General features: G+C 40.1%; 1 protein-coding gene across 7 annotated transcripts in view; it reads left to right on the top strand.

Annotated features, from left to right (window-relative positions):
• RPS6KA6 (ribosomal protein S6 kinase A6) overlaps positions 1–13,987 on the top strand; it is a 247,171-nt gene that overhangs the window by 84,014 nt on the left and 149,170 nt on the right. For all 7 annotated transcript variants that reach the window (XM_033946594.1, XM_033946591.1, XM_033946590.1 and 4 more), the window contains exons 3-5: positions 4,437–4,553; positions 11,864–11,945; positions 13,303–13,383. In XM_033946594.1, the coding sequence (XP_033802485.1) occupies positions 4,437–4,553; positions 11,864–11,945; positions 13,303–13,383 (280 nt within the window). The remainder of the gene's footprint in view (positions 1–4,436; positions 4,554–11,863; positions 11,946–13,302; positions 13,384–13,987) is intronic.

The raw sequence follows: 13,987 nt of genomic DNA, 5'->3' as shown, positions 1-13,987 counted from the left end.
AGGTAAATTTATAGGAGTTCTTCCTCTCTTTGTTCAGTAAACACATATTTCAGATTCCCACCTTTTTAGGTTTCTTTGTCTAGTGTTTAAGGCTATGTCCAAAGAACTAGCTGACAGATTTGGTTTGGCCTTTGACCTGATTGCTATAGAGAAGTTCCTGTTTTTACTCTGGCCTGTCGCAGCTGCATACTTTAATAATTCTTGAATGAGTGGTTGGGGCCCCAGATTAAGAGTATGAATTTTGTGTGTGTCTTTACATATGAAATGTGCATATAAAACTTATATTATAAAACTTTAAATTTGGAAATCCCAGATGCAACATGTGGAGTTTATCTTATCTGACCTTTAAGCTAGGTTACCATAGAAACTCTTAAGTCTGTGACATTACAAGAGTCTTCTTGACTTCCTAGATGTTAAGGGGGGCTTTTTAAACCCAGTATAGGAGAATATTAGATATTTTCATTAAGTGGAGCTCAGACACAGAAAAAGCACTTTTCCAGCATAAGTGAAAGTTAGTCAAAGGGGTATATTTGATTCATCGTTTAAGACATAAGAAAAATACTGGAATAAATATATTCTTTCTTTCTAGAAAAAACAAGTTTTGCAAATTGTTAATAAATTGTCAGCAGTGGTGCTTAGGAATTCCTTTATTCAAATAAACCCAGCCTTGTACAGTGATGTGCTAGCTGACCATTGGAAGATTCAAATGATGTATAATTGGTCATTGCGAGAGTACATAAGCAAGCACCAGCTTCTGCTCAGGGGAGAGATTTGGGACTGACCCCCCTCACACACAGATTATTTATGGAATTGGTAATGAATGTAATTCATATAATTAATTTGCAATATAATCTTAATTCTAATTTGAACCTGAAGCTTAATTGAATATAAATTGAATAAATATTATTTTGATTAAATTACATGTCTGTGTATGAGTTACTAGCATGAAATACCCTGTATGTTGAGGTTCGATGCGTAACCCGGGTCCTTAACCTTTTGGCCTGGTATCCTCTCCCAGAGTCTTCACCAAGTGCCTGGTGGTGGTAGCAGCGGCCTTAAGATCTCAGGTCCTTCAAGTCTTCCCTTACATAGACGACTGGCTCATCAAAGATCCTTCGTCTCAAGGTGTGCTCTTAGTGATAAATCAGCCATCTTAGAAGCTTCAGTTTATCGGACCTATGCTCAACACCACTCAACTCAAGGCGTTTCTTCCTCAACAGCTTTGGGACACTTTAATCCAACTTTGTCATCAGATTGCCCAGCTTAGTCAGTTTCAGCCAGGCGCATGATGTTCTTCTGGGTCACATGGCTTCTACAGTCCACAATTCCCCTTGTGAGGCTTCATCTCCTGATGCCTCAAATGTCTCTGGCTTCACAGTGGTCTCAGGCACTTGACCTACTCTCGCAACACATTTCTGTCACCTCTTCTCTTCGGCGATCACTTCAGTGGTAGATGAGCTCTTACAATCTTTCCAGAGGTCTTTTATTTCACATGCCTCCTTTTCAAAATGTTCTAACCATGGATTTGTCAACCTATGTTTGGGGAGCTCATCTGGATGGCCTTCGCACTCAAGGTCATTGGTCCTCCAGAGAACAACACTTTCACATAAATCTTTTGGAACTCAGAGTGTTTTACTATGATCTCAGAACTTTTCAGCATTTAGTAGTCAATCCTGTCCTATTCCGTACGGACAATCAAGTCATTATGTACTATATAAACATGCAAGGAGGGACGGGTTCTCTCCTTCTTTGTCAAGTGGCTCAGAAGATATGGCTTTGGGCGATTGCAACATCTTACTCTAAGCAATCTATATTCAGGGGGAACAGAAATTTTTAGCAGACAAACTCAGCAGAATTCTTCAATGTCACAAATGGACGCTCAATTCATCAGCTCTCCATCCCATTGTCTCTCAATGGGAGTTTGCGTCCCCCCCACAACAGCAAGTTGTCCCATTTCTGCTCCAGATTGTACTCTCCTCATTGTCTGGAGGCAGACGCTTTTCTTCTGGATTGGATGCACAAGTTTCTCTATGCGTTTCCATCCATCCCTCTCATTCTCAAGACACTTGTCAAAGTCAAGCAGGAGTCGGCCACTATAATATTAATAACTCCTTGGTGGCCCAGACAGCCTTGGTTCTCCATTCTACTTCAACTCAGCATCAAGGAGCCAATTTTTTTCATCTCTTCTCATGCAGAGTCACAGCTCTATTCTACATCTCAACCTTCAGTCTTTACACCTGACAGCTTGGTACTTCTCGGGCTGAGCCCAACTGATCTCCACCTTTCTCAGCCTGTCAGACTAATTGTGGAAGCTTCCAGAAAACCGACCACTCAGCAGTGTTATCAGCAAAAATGGACCCGTTTTTCTGCTTGGTGTCTCCTTCATCACTAGGATCCGAAATCCATATGTTTCCTCAATTTTGGATTATCTCCTTCATTTATCTGACTCTGGCCTCAAATCCATATCTATTAGTGTCCATCTTAGTGCTGTCATTGCCTTTCATTAACCAGTGGATGGTAAACCTCTTACTGCTCATCTTCTTATTTCCAGATTCATGAAAGGACTTTTCAATGTCAAACTACCTCCAGTGGTTTGGGATCTCAATGTGGTTCTTGCTAAGTTGATGAAGCCTCCATTTGAACCAATGTCTATGGCTCATCTCAAATTCCTTACTTGTAAAGTTGTTTTTCTCATTTCTCTCGCTTCTGTGAGAAGAGTGAGTGAACTTCAAGCGCTAGTAGTGGACCCACCATTCACAGTGTTCCACCATGACAAGGTTGTGCTTTGCACTCATCCAAAGTTTGTTCCTAAGGTTGTCACTTAGTTTTCATATTAATCAATCAATTGTTCATCCAGTATTCTTCCCTAGGCCTCATTCTCATTCAAGAGAAACGTCTCTTCACATTTTGGATTGTAAGTGGGCATTAGCCTACTATCTCAACAGGACAAAGCCGCATAGAAAATCTCAACTTTTTGTCTCCTTTGATCCTAACAAGTGGGGTCATCCTGTTTCAAAGATAATGATTTCCAATTGGTTGGCTGCATGCATTTCATTCTGTTATGCTCCGGCTGGGCTACAACTGGAGAGTTGTGTCACAGCCCATAAGGTTTGAGCAATGGCAGCTTCTGTAACTTTTCTCCACTCTACCCCTATTGATGATGAGATCTGTAAAGCTGCTATTTGGTCCTCAGTTCATACTTTCACCTCTCATTACTGTCTGGAATCTTTTTCTAGATGGGATGGGCACGTCGGCCAAGCAGTATTGCAAAATTTGTTTTCCTAAAGGCCAATCTTCCCCCCATCCCATTCTGGTTAGTTTGGAGGTCACCCCTATCTGAGAATATGCTGCCTTCTTGTCCTGGGATAAAGCACAGTTACCGTAACAGGTGTTATCCAGGGACAGCAGGCAGATATTCTCATAACCCACCCACCTCCCCTGGTTGGCTTCTTAGCTGGCTTACTGAACTGAGGAGCCACATGTCTACATTGGGTGGGAAGGCACTCGCGCATGCATGGTGCGGTCGCAAACTTTCTAAAGTTCTTAAAGTGCCGATGCACTTTTGCATCTGTCCGTACTGGGGCTTTGCGGATGACATCACCCATATTTAAGAATATCTGCCTACTGACTCTGGATAACACCTGTTATGGTAAGTAACTGCTTTATGGTGGTGGTGTCTGTGCAGGAGGATTGTCTCCTTTTTGCCCCCATTCACCATGGCCCAACTTTGGTTGAAGTAAGCCAGCAATTGGGATCGATGAAGGGCTAGGTACTGCTGCTGGATTGGATATGGCCACTATGTGACCTCCAGGGTAAATGGAGACCCTAAAGTGGAGAATATATTGGTCTATTAGGCCTTGTTTTAAGCTCTGCTTGGGGCATACGTACTTGTGTGTGAACCTGCCAATAATGTAAAAACCTGTATTGCTGAATGTAGTTTTGTCTTAACCTCATTTTAATATTTATAAGTTGTTTACATACATTTTGCATTTGATGTAATTCATTAACATTTTTATTGCATCATACCAGTTATGAGCAGACATACAAGTGCCTAGGGCTAATGCAGCATTGATCTTGATGCTTATCTACCCAGGTAGTTGGGGAAATAATATAAAAAAAAGTAGAAACTGATTTGGATAAAGAGTGATATTATACAACTGGTAATTGGTACATCCTTGTAGGACAGAAGAACCAGACAGAAGAACTAATGCACAATAACACTGTGTTAGCCTTTATGCATTCCGGTATATTTTCTCTTCATTAGGTAAAATGTTCATGGTCATTCATTTGTGTTTCCATTCAGATATTCCAGAAACAACTATTAAAGAAAACCTTAGTCTAATCCTTTTGCTATGTTGCTGATTTTCAGTGTTGGTAACTGTTCATCAATCTTGTTTGGTTGGGTAATACTATTTTGAACTTGACCATTTTTGTAGGAAGAAGGAAGTGTGAAAGAGATTCCTATCACTCATCTTGTAAAAGAAGGTTGTGAGAAGGCAGATCCTGCACAGTTTGAATTACTTAAGGTTCTTGGACAGGGATCATTTGGAAAAGTAAGTTGTTTAAAGACTGTATAAACAAAGTGAAAAAATTAGCATCTTTTCATGCTATCATTTTCAGTAATGTTGACTTTTGTAGCTGTGCTAGGCTAGAACTCTCAGTGCTGTAGCAAATAAGTCAAACTAAAATATGAAAATGATTAGATTTTACTTAAGAATGTGTAAACATTTAAAAAGTAATAGTTTAAGGGGAAGAACTTATAAAGACAACTTATAGAGTAGAAGAGAAGCCTAATGGTTAGAAGAGCTGGCTGAGAAACAAAATGGAGCCTCATTTAAATCCTGCTGGAGCTCCTTGTAATCTTGGGCAAAACTCTTTTAATCTTTCATTACCTCAGATATAAGCTCAAATTGTGAGTCTTTTAGGGACAGAAAAATACTCACTATAGCTCAGTGGTCTCAAACTCAAACCCTTTGCAGGGCTACATTTTGGATTTGTAGGTACTTGGAGGGCCTCAGAAAAAAAATAGTTAATGCCTTATTAAAGAAATGACAATTTTGAATGAGGTAAAACTCTTTATAGTTTATAAATCTTTCCTTTTGGCTAAGTCTTAATAATGATATTGTAATTTATAGCTAAAGAGACATATGATCAAGAAACTGTTTTATTTTACTTTTGTGATTATGATAAACATACCGAGGGCCTCAAAATAGTACCTGGCGGGCCACATGTGGCCCCCGGGCCGCGAGTTTGAGACCACTGCTATAGCTGAATGTACATGCTTCTATAGCTTTCAGGCTTGTAGGTGGTATGCAAGAAAATAAATAGTTATTCCTTTCTCTTCTCCTCCCCATTTGATGATCTCATGAACGCACAACACAGGTATGATCTCCAAATTGGAGGATAGCAGCCCAGCTTCCTCTAGTGTAGGTGTGGGAAACCAGTCAGGAAGAAACATTGACATGAACTATGGTGGAACTCCTTTCATTGATCTGTTAATAGAATAATCAGTACAACTTTACTTACTGGTAGTTGTTTCAATGTTACTTCCTTACCTTATCTGACATCCTGTATACCAAAATAACATATTAGCTGTGTGTGGTCAAATTTTCAAAAGATAAATAACTGTAGCCCCATTTTACTAAACCATGCTAGCGGTTTTTAGTGCAGGGAGCCACGCTGAATGCCCCGCGCTGCTCCTAATGCTCATAGAGTTCCTATGAGTATCGGGAGCAGTGTGCAGCATTCAGCGCAGCTCCCGGCGCTAAAAACTGCTAGCGCAGTTTAGTAAAAGGGGGCCTGTGTATCTCGGATGTCATATAGGAACTTATTAAATCTTTTATGTACTATCATTTAAAATGGCAAGTAAACTTTTTGATTGCATATGTATGGGTATTGAATGTTTGCATTTTTATGGATATTGTTTTATTACGTTTGTATTCTGTTTTCATTCATTTAGTTATCTACCTTGTTCTTTTTCATGCAAAGAAGCAGAATATAAGTTAAGTTATATAATGGCAATTTAAAGTACTTTTTTCTTTGGTATTTCTTTAATATTTCTGGGCCGTAGATGAAGAGGGCAAGACAGTAGATACTGGTTAGAAGAGTGAAAATAAAGGGAGAAAGAGAGAGAAAGAAATGCTGGAAGTGGGAGAGAGGGAAGAGTTAGCAAAAACCCCCAAACAAACCTGGAGAATAATAGGATGAGGGAGATGGAAAGCTGTAAATAGAAGCAGATAGAGATGCAGAAAAATAAATGGAGAAAAACTGAAAGAAAAAGGTTAAAGTCAGCGATAGATATAGGAGAGGAAGTGAAAGAGAGAAAAAGCAGATAGACTAAAGACCCTGAAAGAACATAAGAATAAAATAGCCATACAACAAAGGTAGAAAAAATAATTTTATTTTTAATTTCATTTACAGAAAATGCAGATTTACTGTAAATTTACACTATTTTCTTTTTATTTTCCAAAGTGTAGAGTGCTGTTTCTCTTTCTTTGGGGTATATATATATCCGCTATAATAAAACCCTTAGTGTGCATGCGTACTTCAAACTCGATGGGTCCGTGATCCATGGCACCGTGCCTAGCAAAAGCCCCGAGGATGCCCGGCCTAGCAGATGCTGGACAGGGGGAGCAGGGAAGGGAGAAGGAGTGCTGCTGGACAGGGGGAGCAGGGAAGGGGTGCTGCTGGATGGGGGGAGGTAAAATGAAGGGAGAATGACTACTGCAGGATGGAGGGAGCAGGGGAAGAGGTGCTGTTGGACAGGGGTGAGTTAAAAGGAAGGGGGAAGGGAGAAGGGGTGATGCTGGACAGGGGGGGAGGTAAACAGAAAGGAGAAGGGCTACTGCTGGACAGGGGGAGCAGGGAAGGGGTGCTATTGGAAAAGGGGGGTAAAAGGAAGGGAGAAGGGCTACTGCTGGACAGGGGGAGCAGGGAAGGGGTGCTGCTGGACGGGTGGAGGTAAAAGGAAGGGAGAAGGGCTACTGCTGGACAGGGGGAGCAGGGAAGGGGTGCTGCTGGACAGGGGAGAGGTAAAAGGAAGGGAGAAGGGCTACTGCTAGACAGGGGAGCAGAGAAGGGGTATGCTGGACAGGGGGAGGTAAAAGGAAGGGAGAAGGGCTACTGCTGGATAGGGGGAGCAGGGAAGGGGTAAAACAGGGGGGAGGTAAAAGGAAGGGAAAGAGACAGAAATAAAGACAGACATAAAGAAAGAAAGTCGGCAGGGAGAGAGAAAGAAAGACATACATACATACAGAAAGAAATGCCTAAGTCTAAACATCTATATGTTGCAGATTGACAGTATTTCATGTAACGAATGCCCTTGGCATTTCAAACTCCCATGCAGGGAAGATACAGTCTTAGAGGATGTGTCGACACTGCCTAATAGATGGCATGGTGTGCTTAATCAGCTTAATTAGCTGTTTGCACAGTAGAGGAGCAGTGAGCAGTCATCAGATTTTTGTGATCTGAGGGTGTGAAACCTCGTGAAATTCCTAGAAGAATTCTGCAACTGTATAGAGATGCCTGCATTGGTGAGAGAAGATTGTATGAATTGGTAGATGGATTTAAAAATGGGTGAACATCAATATATGATGAGGAACACTCTGATCTTCCCTGCACAGCCATCACTGATGAGAAGGTGGATCATGCCGATGCCATTATTGGTGAAAACAGGCACATTTCTTTAGAAGTTCTGGGAAGGAAATTGGATGTCAGTATTGGATTCTCACATACCATTGTTACAGAGGTTCTCAAGTATCGCAAGTTGTTTGCATAGTGGGTGCCTAGGATGCTGAGTGATGAGCACAACATGATTCATGTGCAGACTTCCATAGCCTTTTTTGGCGCAGTATAACAATGAAGGAGAAGGCTTCCTGGCACATATCATTGCAGGGGACGAAACCTGCAATGATCACTATGCCTGAAATCACTATGCATCACTATGAGCCTGAAATCAAGAAGCAGTCCTCACAATGGTGTCGCACATCATCTTCAGTCAAGAAGTTGAAGTCTCAATCCTCCGTTGGAAAGGTCCTGTTCACTCTCATTCTGAGATATGAATGGACCAATTTTGGAGCACTATCAAGAAAAGGGTGAAACAGTGAATAGTGCCCACTACAGTGCAATGTTGGAGGAGGAGCTGAAGCCCAAAATATGGAGCCACTGCAGAGGATTTTTATCTAAAGGTGCTATTCTCCATAATGATAATGCATGCCCTCACATGGCCACTACAACACTTAACACCATTCGGAGATTGAGATTTCACATCTTAACATCATCTTCCATACAGCCCTGATCTTGCTTCTTCTGATTAACATGTGTTTGGACCCATGAAGAACTCTTTGAGAGGACGAATATTTGGAAGTGATGATGAGGTCAAAGAAGTGATGGATTTCTGACTGATGTCTCAACCAAAAACATTTTTTTCCAATTGAATAAAGAAGTTTGTGCAACAGTATAAGAAGTGTGTTGAAAAGGAGAGTGATTATGTAGAAAAATTACATATGACATAGACCAACAAAATTAAAATTTCATGATGCCTTGGGGTTTGTTTTTTTTAACCTATTCTGGGGTTATTTGGGGTGGTGATTCAGAAAATTTGATTGGATAAACCGCAGCAGCTCATTTCTTAGGTATGGTGGCTACATAAAGTATCCTTGCTTATTATGCCTTTAGGACAGTAGAGCCAAATATAAACATTGTGCAAAAAAAATTGGCCTCCAAGGGAATATATGGTGGTTGGAGGACAAAATGTAATATGAACCTTTGGATGCATGAGAGAGAATTATACTGCCACCACTACATATAAAGCTAGGCCTGATGAAACAATTTGTAAAGGCTTTGAATAAAGACGGTTCGTGCATTGAATACATAGTGCATGTTACCTGGACTTACCATGGAAAAACTGAATGCAGGAATTTTTGATGGTCCATAGGTCAGACAACTTATAAATGACCCACATTTCATAGTATCAATGAATGAAATTGAATCATGTGCCTGGTCTTCATTTGGCCTTGCTGTGAAAAACTTTCTTGGCAACAAGAAGGCAGCCAACTACACACAATTAGTAGAGGATATGCTCTTTCATTTCAACAGGCTTGGCTGTAATATTAGTGTTAAAGTCCATTATCTGCACAGTCACTTAGGTCGCTTTCCAGAGAACCTTGGTGACTTAAGTGAAGAGCAAGGTAAAAGATTTCACCAAGACATAAAAACAATGGAAGCCAAATACCAAGGAAGATGGGATGCACACATGATGACAGACTATTGTTGGAATGTTATGTGGGATTATCCTTGCAGATCCCACTCTCGGAAGTCTTACAAAAGGAGCTTCTTGTATATTGAATGACTGGAAAGTTTGTATCATAAACTAGTGTGTTTGGGATGAAATAAGTAGATTTTCATGTTGTACACTTTTTTTTTAATTTTTAATGTTTTCTTCATGCTTAAAAGATATTAATTTAAACACTACATTAAAATATCCTGATTTTTAAATTGGCGAGCAGCATGAAGAATAGTATATGGCACATGCTATACTATTTTTGAGATACACATAGTTTTGTATCTCAAAAACTAGAGCTAATAGGAGAAAACTGGTGCCAGTTTTGGATTCAGTAGGTCAAATAGACCTAGAATCAGGTCTAACAATTGGCCAGTGTAATTTGTGTATCTAATTGTGAACCGAAAAGCCACACACCAAAATGTTTTTTGTCATATCTTCCACATAACTCAGCCGATTCTTATGAAATTTAGTGCATTGTGTCCTGAATAAAGTTGATGTAAAATGTAAATATTTCTCACTGCACCACAACACTACCTTGTGAAAATGAATTGTTGCTAAGGGATACGCGCAGAAGTAGATGAAAGTTTGTATACAATCTCTATCAAAATGGTTTTCACTGCAGAAGACCGAATTCTGATAAAGAACTTGGTACTAGAGCAGGGGTGGGCAACTCCGGTCCTCAAGGGCCGGAATCCAGTCGGATTTTCAGGATTTCTCCAATGAATATGCATGAGATGTATTTGTGTGCACTGCTTTCAATGCATATTCATTGGGGAAATCCTGAAAACTCGACTGGATTTCGGCCCTTGAGGACCGGAGTTCCCACCCCTGAACTAGAGAATGACACGGGGAAAAAATTTGTCCCTGCCTCGTCCCCGTGACCACTGTCTCTGTCCCGTCCCTGCAACTACTGTCCCATAGCATCCATACAAGCCTCAGTACTGCAATGTTTAGCTTATCCCTTCCTTATAAATCAAAGTTCAGCTGGCAGGGCTTTGTTTATAAATTTTTATCAACACAACTAATATGCACTTCTCCCTCCGTATTCGCTGTGATAGGAGATTAACAGAACTGCAAATACTGAAAAACCGCGAATAACTTTTTTTATATGTTATTTGCTGTTTTCTATTAAAAACCATTGTGAATATGGTGAAATCGCAAATAACATGGTGGGAGACCTGGTCTGTTTCTGAAGGAGAGGCAAAACACGGTGAACAAAGTGCTGGGAATCAGCGATTTTCTCTGTAAACGCTGGGATTTCTCTATGCAAGCTGATGTAATTTGGGGGCAGGAGCCAGCAAGCTAAAAACCGTGAATAATCGAAACCACAAATGCTGAAACCGCAAATACGGAGGGGGAAGTGTACTACTTTATCCTAAAGCAAAAAAAAAAGAAAATAAATAGAAATTTGTTGTCTGGTTTCTGCTTTCCTCATCTTCTCATTCAATTCCTTCCATCCACTGTTTGTCTTTTCTCTGCGTCTTCCATTTGCTGTTACTGTGCCTCTCCCTTTATCCCCCACCCCCCAATTAGTCTGGCACCCATCTTCTTCTCTTCGCTCCCCCCATAGTCTGGCATCTGTCTTCTTCCTTTCCAGCGTCTTCTCCCCACTCTCTGTTCCCCATTTCCCTTCAGCGTCTTCTCCCCACTCTCTGTCTTCCACATTTCCCTTCAGCGCCTTCTCCTCACTCTCTGTTCCCCATTTCCTTTCAACGTCTGTTCCTCTCCACCCCCCTTCAGAGTCTGTTCCTTTCCACCACCACCCTTCCCTCTTGCCACCTCACCACCCTTCAGCATCCCTCTCATGGTTCGAGCATCTCCTTCCCTCCCCCTTACCTTCGCAGCGTGTTTTAAGTTTACAGAGCAACTTGCTCAACCTGCTGTAGTCTGCCTGCAGTCGCGTGCGTCTGTGGGCGGAAGCTTCTCCTCTAAGTTGTTTGTACAGTGCTGCTAACGTAAGTGCATAGAGGCAAGTTCATGAAATTGTCAGACCTCGTATAATGTCCCTGGTGTCTAGTGCACCCACAACCTATCTGACTACTTCCCCAGAATCCCTCTAACTCCTCTCCAATTTGTACTTTAAAGAAGACAGGAGTGAAGCCCACTCTCTCAAGCTTCCTACACTGCCATCTTGGAAAATGATACACTGGGTGGAGCCACATGAAGGAAATTTTTCCCGTATTTGGTAATTGACAGGAAGGGTGACATTTTGCAATGAGCTGCAGATTAACACAACAGTATTTTGCATGCTCATTGCATATAGCATGTTGGTGGGATTTTTTCAGGTTAATTTTTTGGCAGAACAGCACACTGAACAGGTTCTATGAGCCTTTCTGTGTCTGCTTCAGTATGCATTTAATGGCATTACAGATAATGTAGTTGCATTTAATGCCCCCTCTTGAGGTGATGTGTTTTATCAGCTGTGCCAAATTAACACACAGTAAGCTACTGTTTTAGCTGCAATATGCAGACTTTAGATTACATTGGGTAGCAATGAGGTAGATGGAGTATTCAAGCCAAATTTTGGACAATGTTTGTAAAGGTTTAAGCAGTATTTGAAAAAGTATCTTATTTTTCTAGGTTTTTCTTGTAAGGAAAATAGTTGGTCCTGATGCTGAACACCTTTATGCAATGAAAGTATTGAAAAAAGCTTCATTAAAAGGTAGGTGTGTGGTCTGTATCCAGATCACTGTCTCTCTGCATATGTTTGATTGGATTTTTTTTTCAGTTTTTCTCTGTTCTGTCATAGCATGTGAATTATATTTTTTCACATTTGCTGTTCAGCTGCTTTTTTTTTAGTAAGTTTTAAATAATGTGTCAACTGCAGGTTCAGTAAACCATTGGAGTAGAATAGTAGTGGTAGAATAGGGAAGCTCATTGGGGTGGGTTGAAAATGTATATATGTGACCAGGGGTAGAAGGAAAGCATGGATCTCAGTCCAGGGTGGTGGGGGAGGGGACTGGAGAATCATTAGAATCCCACGGCCTTTAGGTTAGGAGATGCTAGGATTTGAAATAAGGGAGTGTGCACTGTGCAGGCAAGTGAAAGTTCTGTGAAGGCTGGGAACTGAAAGCCATGATGCAAGGTTAATATTGTCACTTAAATGATGCTGGTATTCATTTTCCTATAAAGAGAAGAAAGCTGAGTAAGGAGCTGGTATTCTGATACATGAATAATTTTAAATTTGAGGTGAAGGCAATATTTAAGAATGAGGAGGGTAGACATGTGTTTATGGCAGGGGGCTATATGAGTGTAAACTTCTTTTAGGGAATTTAAGGGGCTCTTCCGTTGTGCACATAAGTTCTTCACTCCCTAAACTGTACCCTTCCCGTTTGAATCTTTCAAGGGGAAGTTCTGTTCTCAAGGTGGTAAAAAATTTAATAAGAAGAATGATAAAAGGCCAATGCAGAAGTTCAGGTTAAGAAATCTAAATGTGAAGAGGAAAGTAAAGGTTTGTGAGTTTTGGACTGCTGGCAACAAGAAAATGTATATTCATAAAGTGGAAAGAGATTTAACAGTTGGTCTGTGTGGAAGGGTAAATAGTGGAGATAATGTAGTTGGAAGAGTTAGATATAAAATTAGTAAATTACATTGTAAGTGAGATACTGTATATCTTGGGGCTTGGCGTGGGTTTATAGTTTGCTGAAGTTGAATCAACAATGCAAACCTGCATATAGTTTTTGGGGGGTTTTAGGGCAGTGAGGTTAGAGTGGAGAGTTGGAAGGAGAGAGGGATGTTTATGAATATTGATATGAAAGGATGGGTATAACATTTGCATAAAGAATGCAGGGCAGGGCTTGATGGATAAAGGAATCACAATTTAATTTGACAATATTAATCCAAAAATATAAAATTAAATCATTTATAAAGGTTTTTGTGCACAAACTGTACATCTACCTATTCTGCATTATCAATAGAAAGATTATACAAAAATATCAAAACTCATCAGCTGGTCATTCCAAAACCTGTCAGAAAAACTTTTATTTATCTGATTTTCTGTTGCATATTTTACTTTTCAGTTCGAGATCGTGTTCGCACGAAGATGGAGAGGGATATACTAGTGGAAGTAAATCATCCATTTATTGTCAAATTGCACTATGGTTAGTAATATTCTACATTTTATCTGTCTAGTTAAAGTTAGTTAATAAAACTGGATGATCAAGTGTTAGACTGTGAAAAAAACATAAATACAAAAAACCTTCAATAAAAAAAAAATATTGGCATGTTATTTTCAGTATATATATCTTATTTCAGACAGATTTTATATATCTTAGGATATTATGTTTGAGGGAATTTATTGTTCATATCTTTAACTGCCTTAAAATTACTCCTCTTTTAAAGAAGTATTGAGCAAATTAAGGCGGTCTTTTATGAAGCTGCGTTAGGCTTTTTTTATCGCCAGCCATGGTGGTATTAGCTCCGATGCTCATAGGCTCCTAGGAATTCTATGAGCACAGGATCTAATACCGCCTGGCGATAAATAAGCCTAATGTGGTTTTGTAAAAAGAGATGATGGTGGTGGGGGGGGGGGGCGGAGACGGGGTTAAAATCTTTTACTAAATGTAAATATTCATAATGCTACTATTGCATTTGAATCCTCAATAAAAATCTTAGGAATTTTTTGATTTTGGATGTACACAAACACCTTAATTCACCTTAATTCACACCTTAATTCACAGTGAGGGTCTTTACTAAAGATTAGCT

The sequence above is a fragment of the Geotrypetes seraphini genome, chromosome 5 (genome assembly GCF_902459505.1).
Source record: "Geotrypetes seraphini chromosome 5, aGeoSer1.1, whole genome shotgun sequence".
Classification (NCBI taxonomy): Eukaryota; Metazoa; Chordata; class Amphibia; order Gymnophiona; family Dermophiidae; genus Geotrypetes; species Geotrypetes seraphini.
This window is presented reverse-complemented; position numbering and strand designations above follow the sequence as displayed.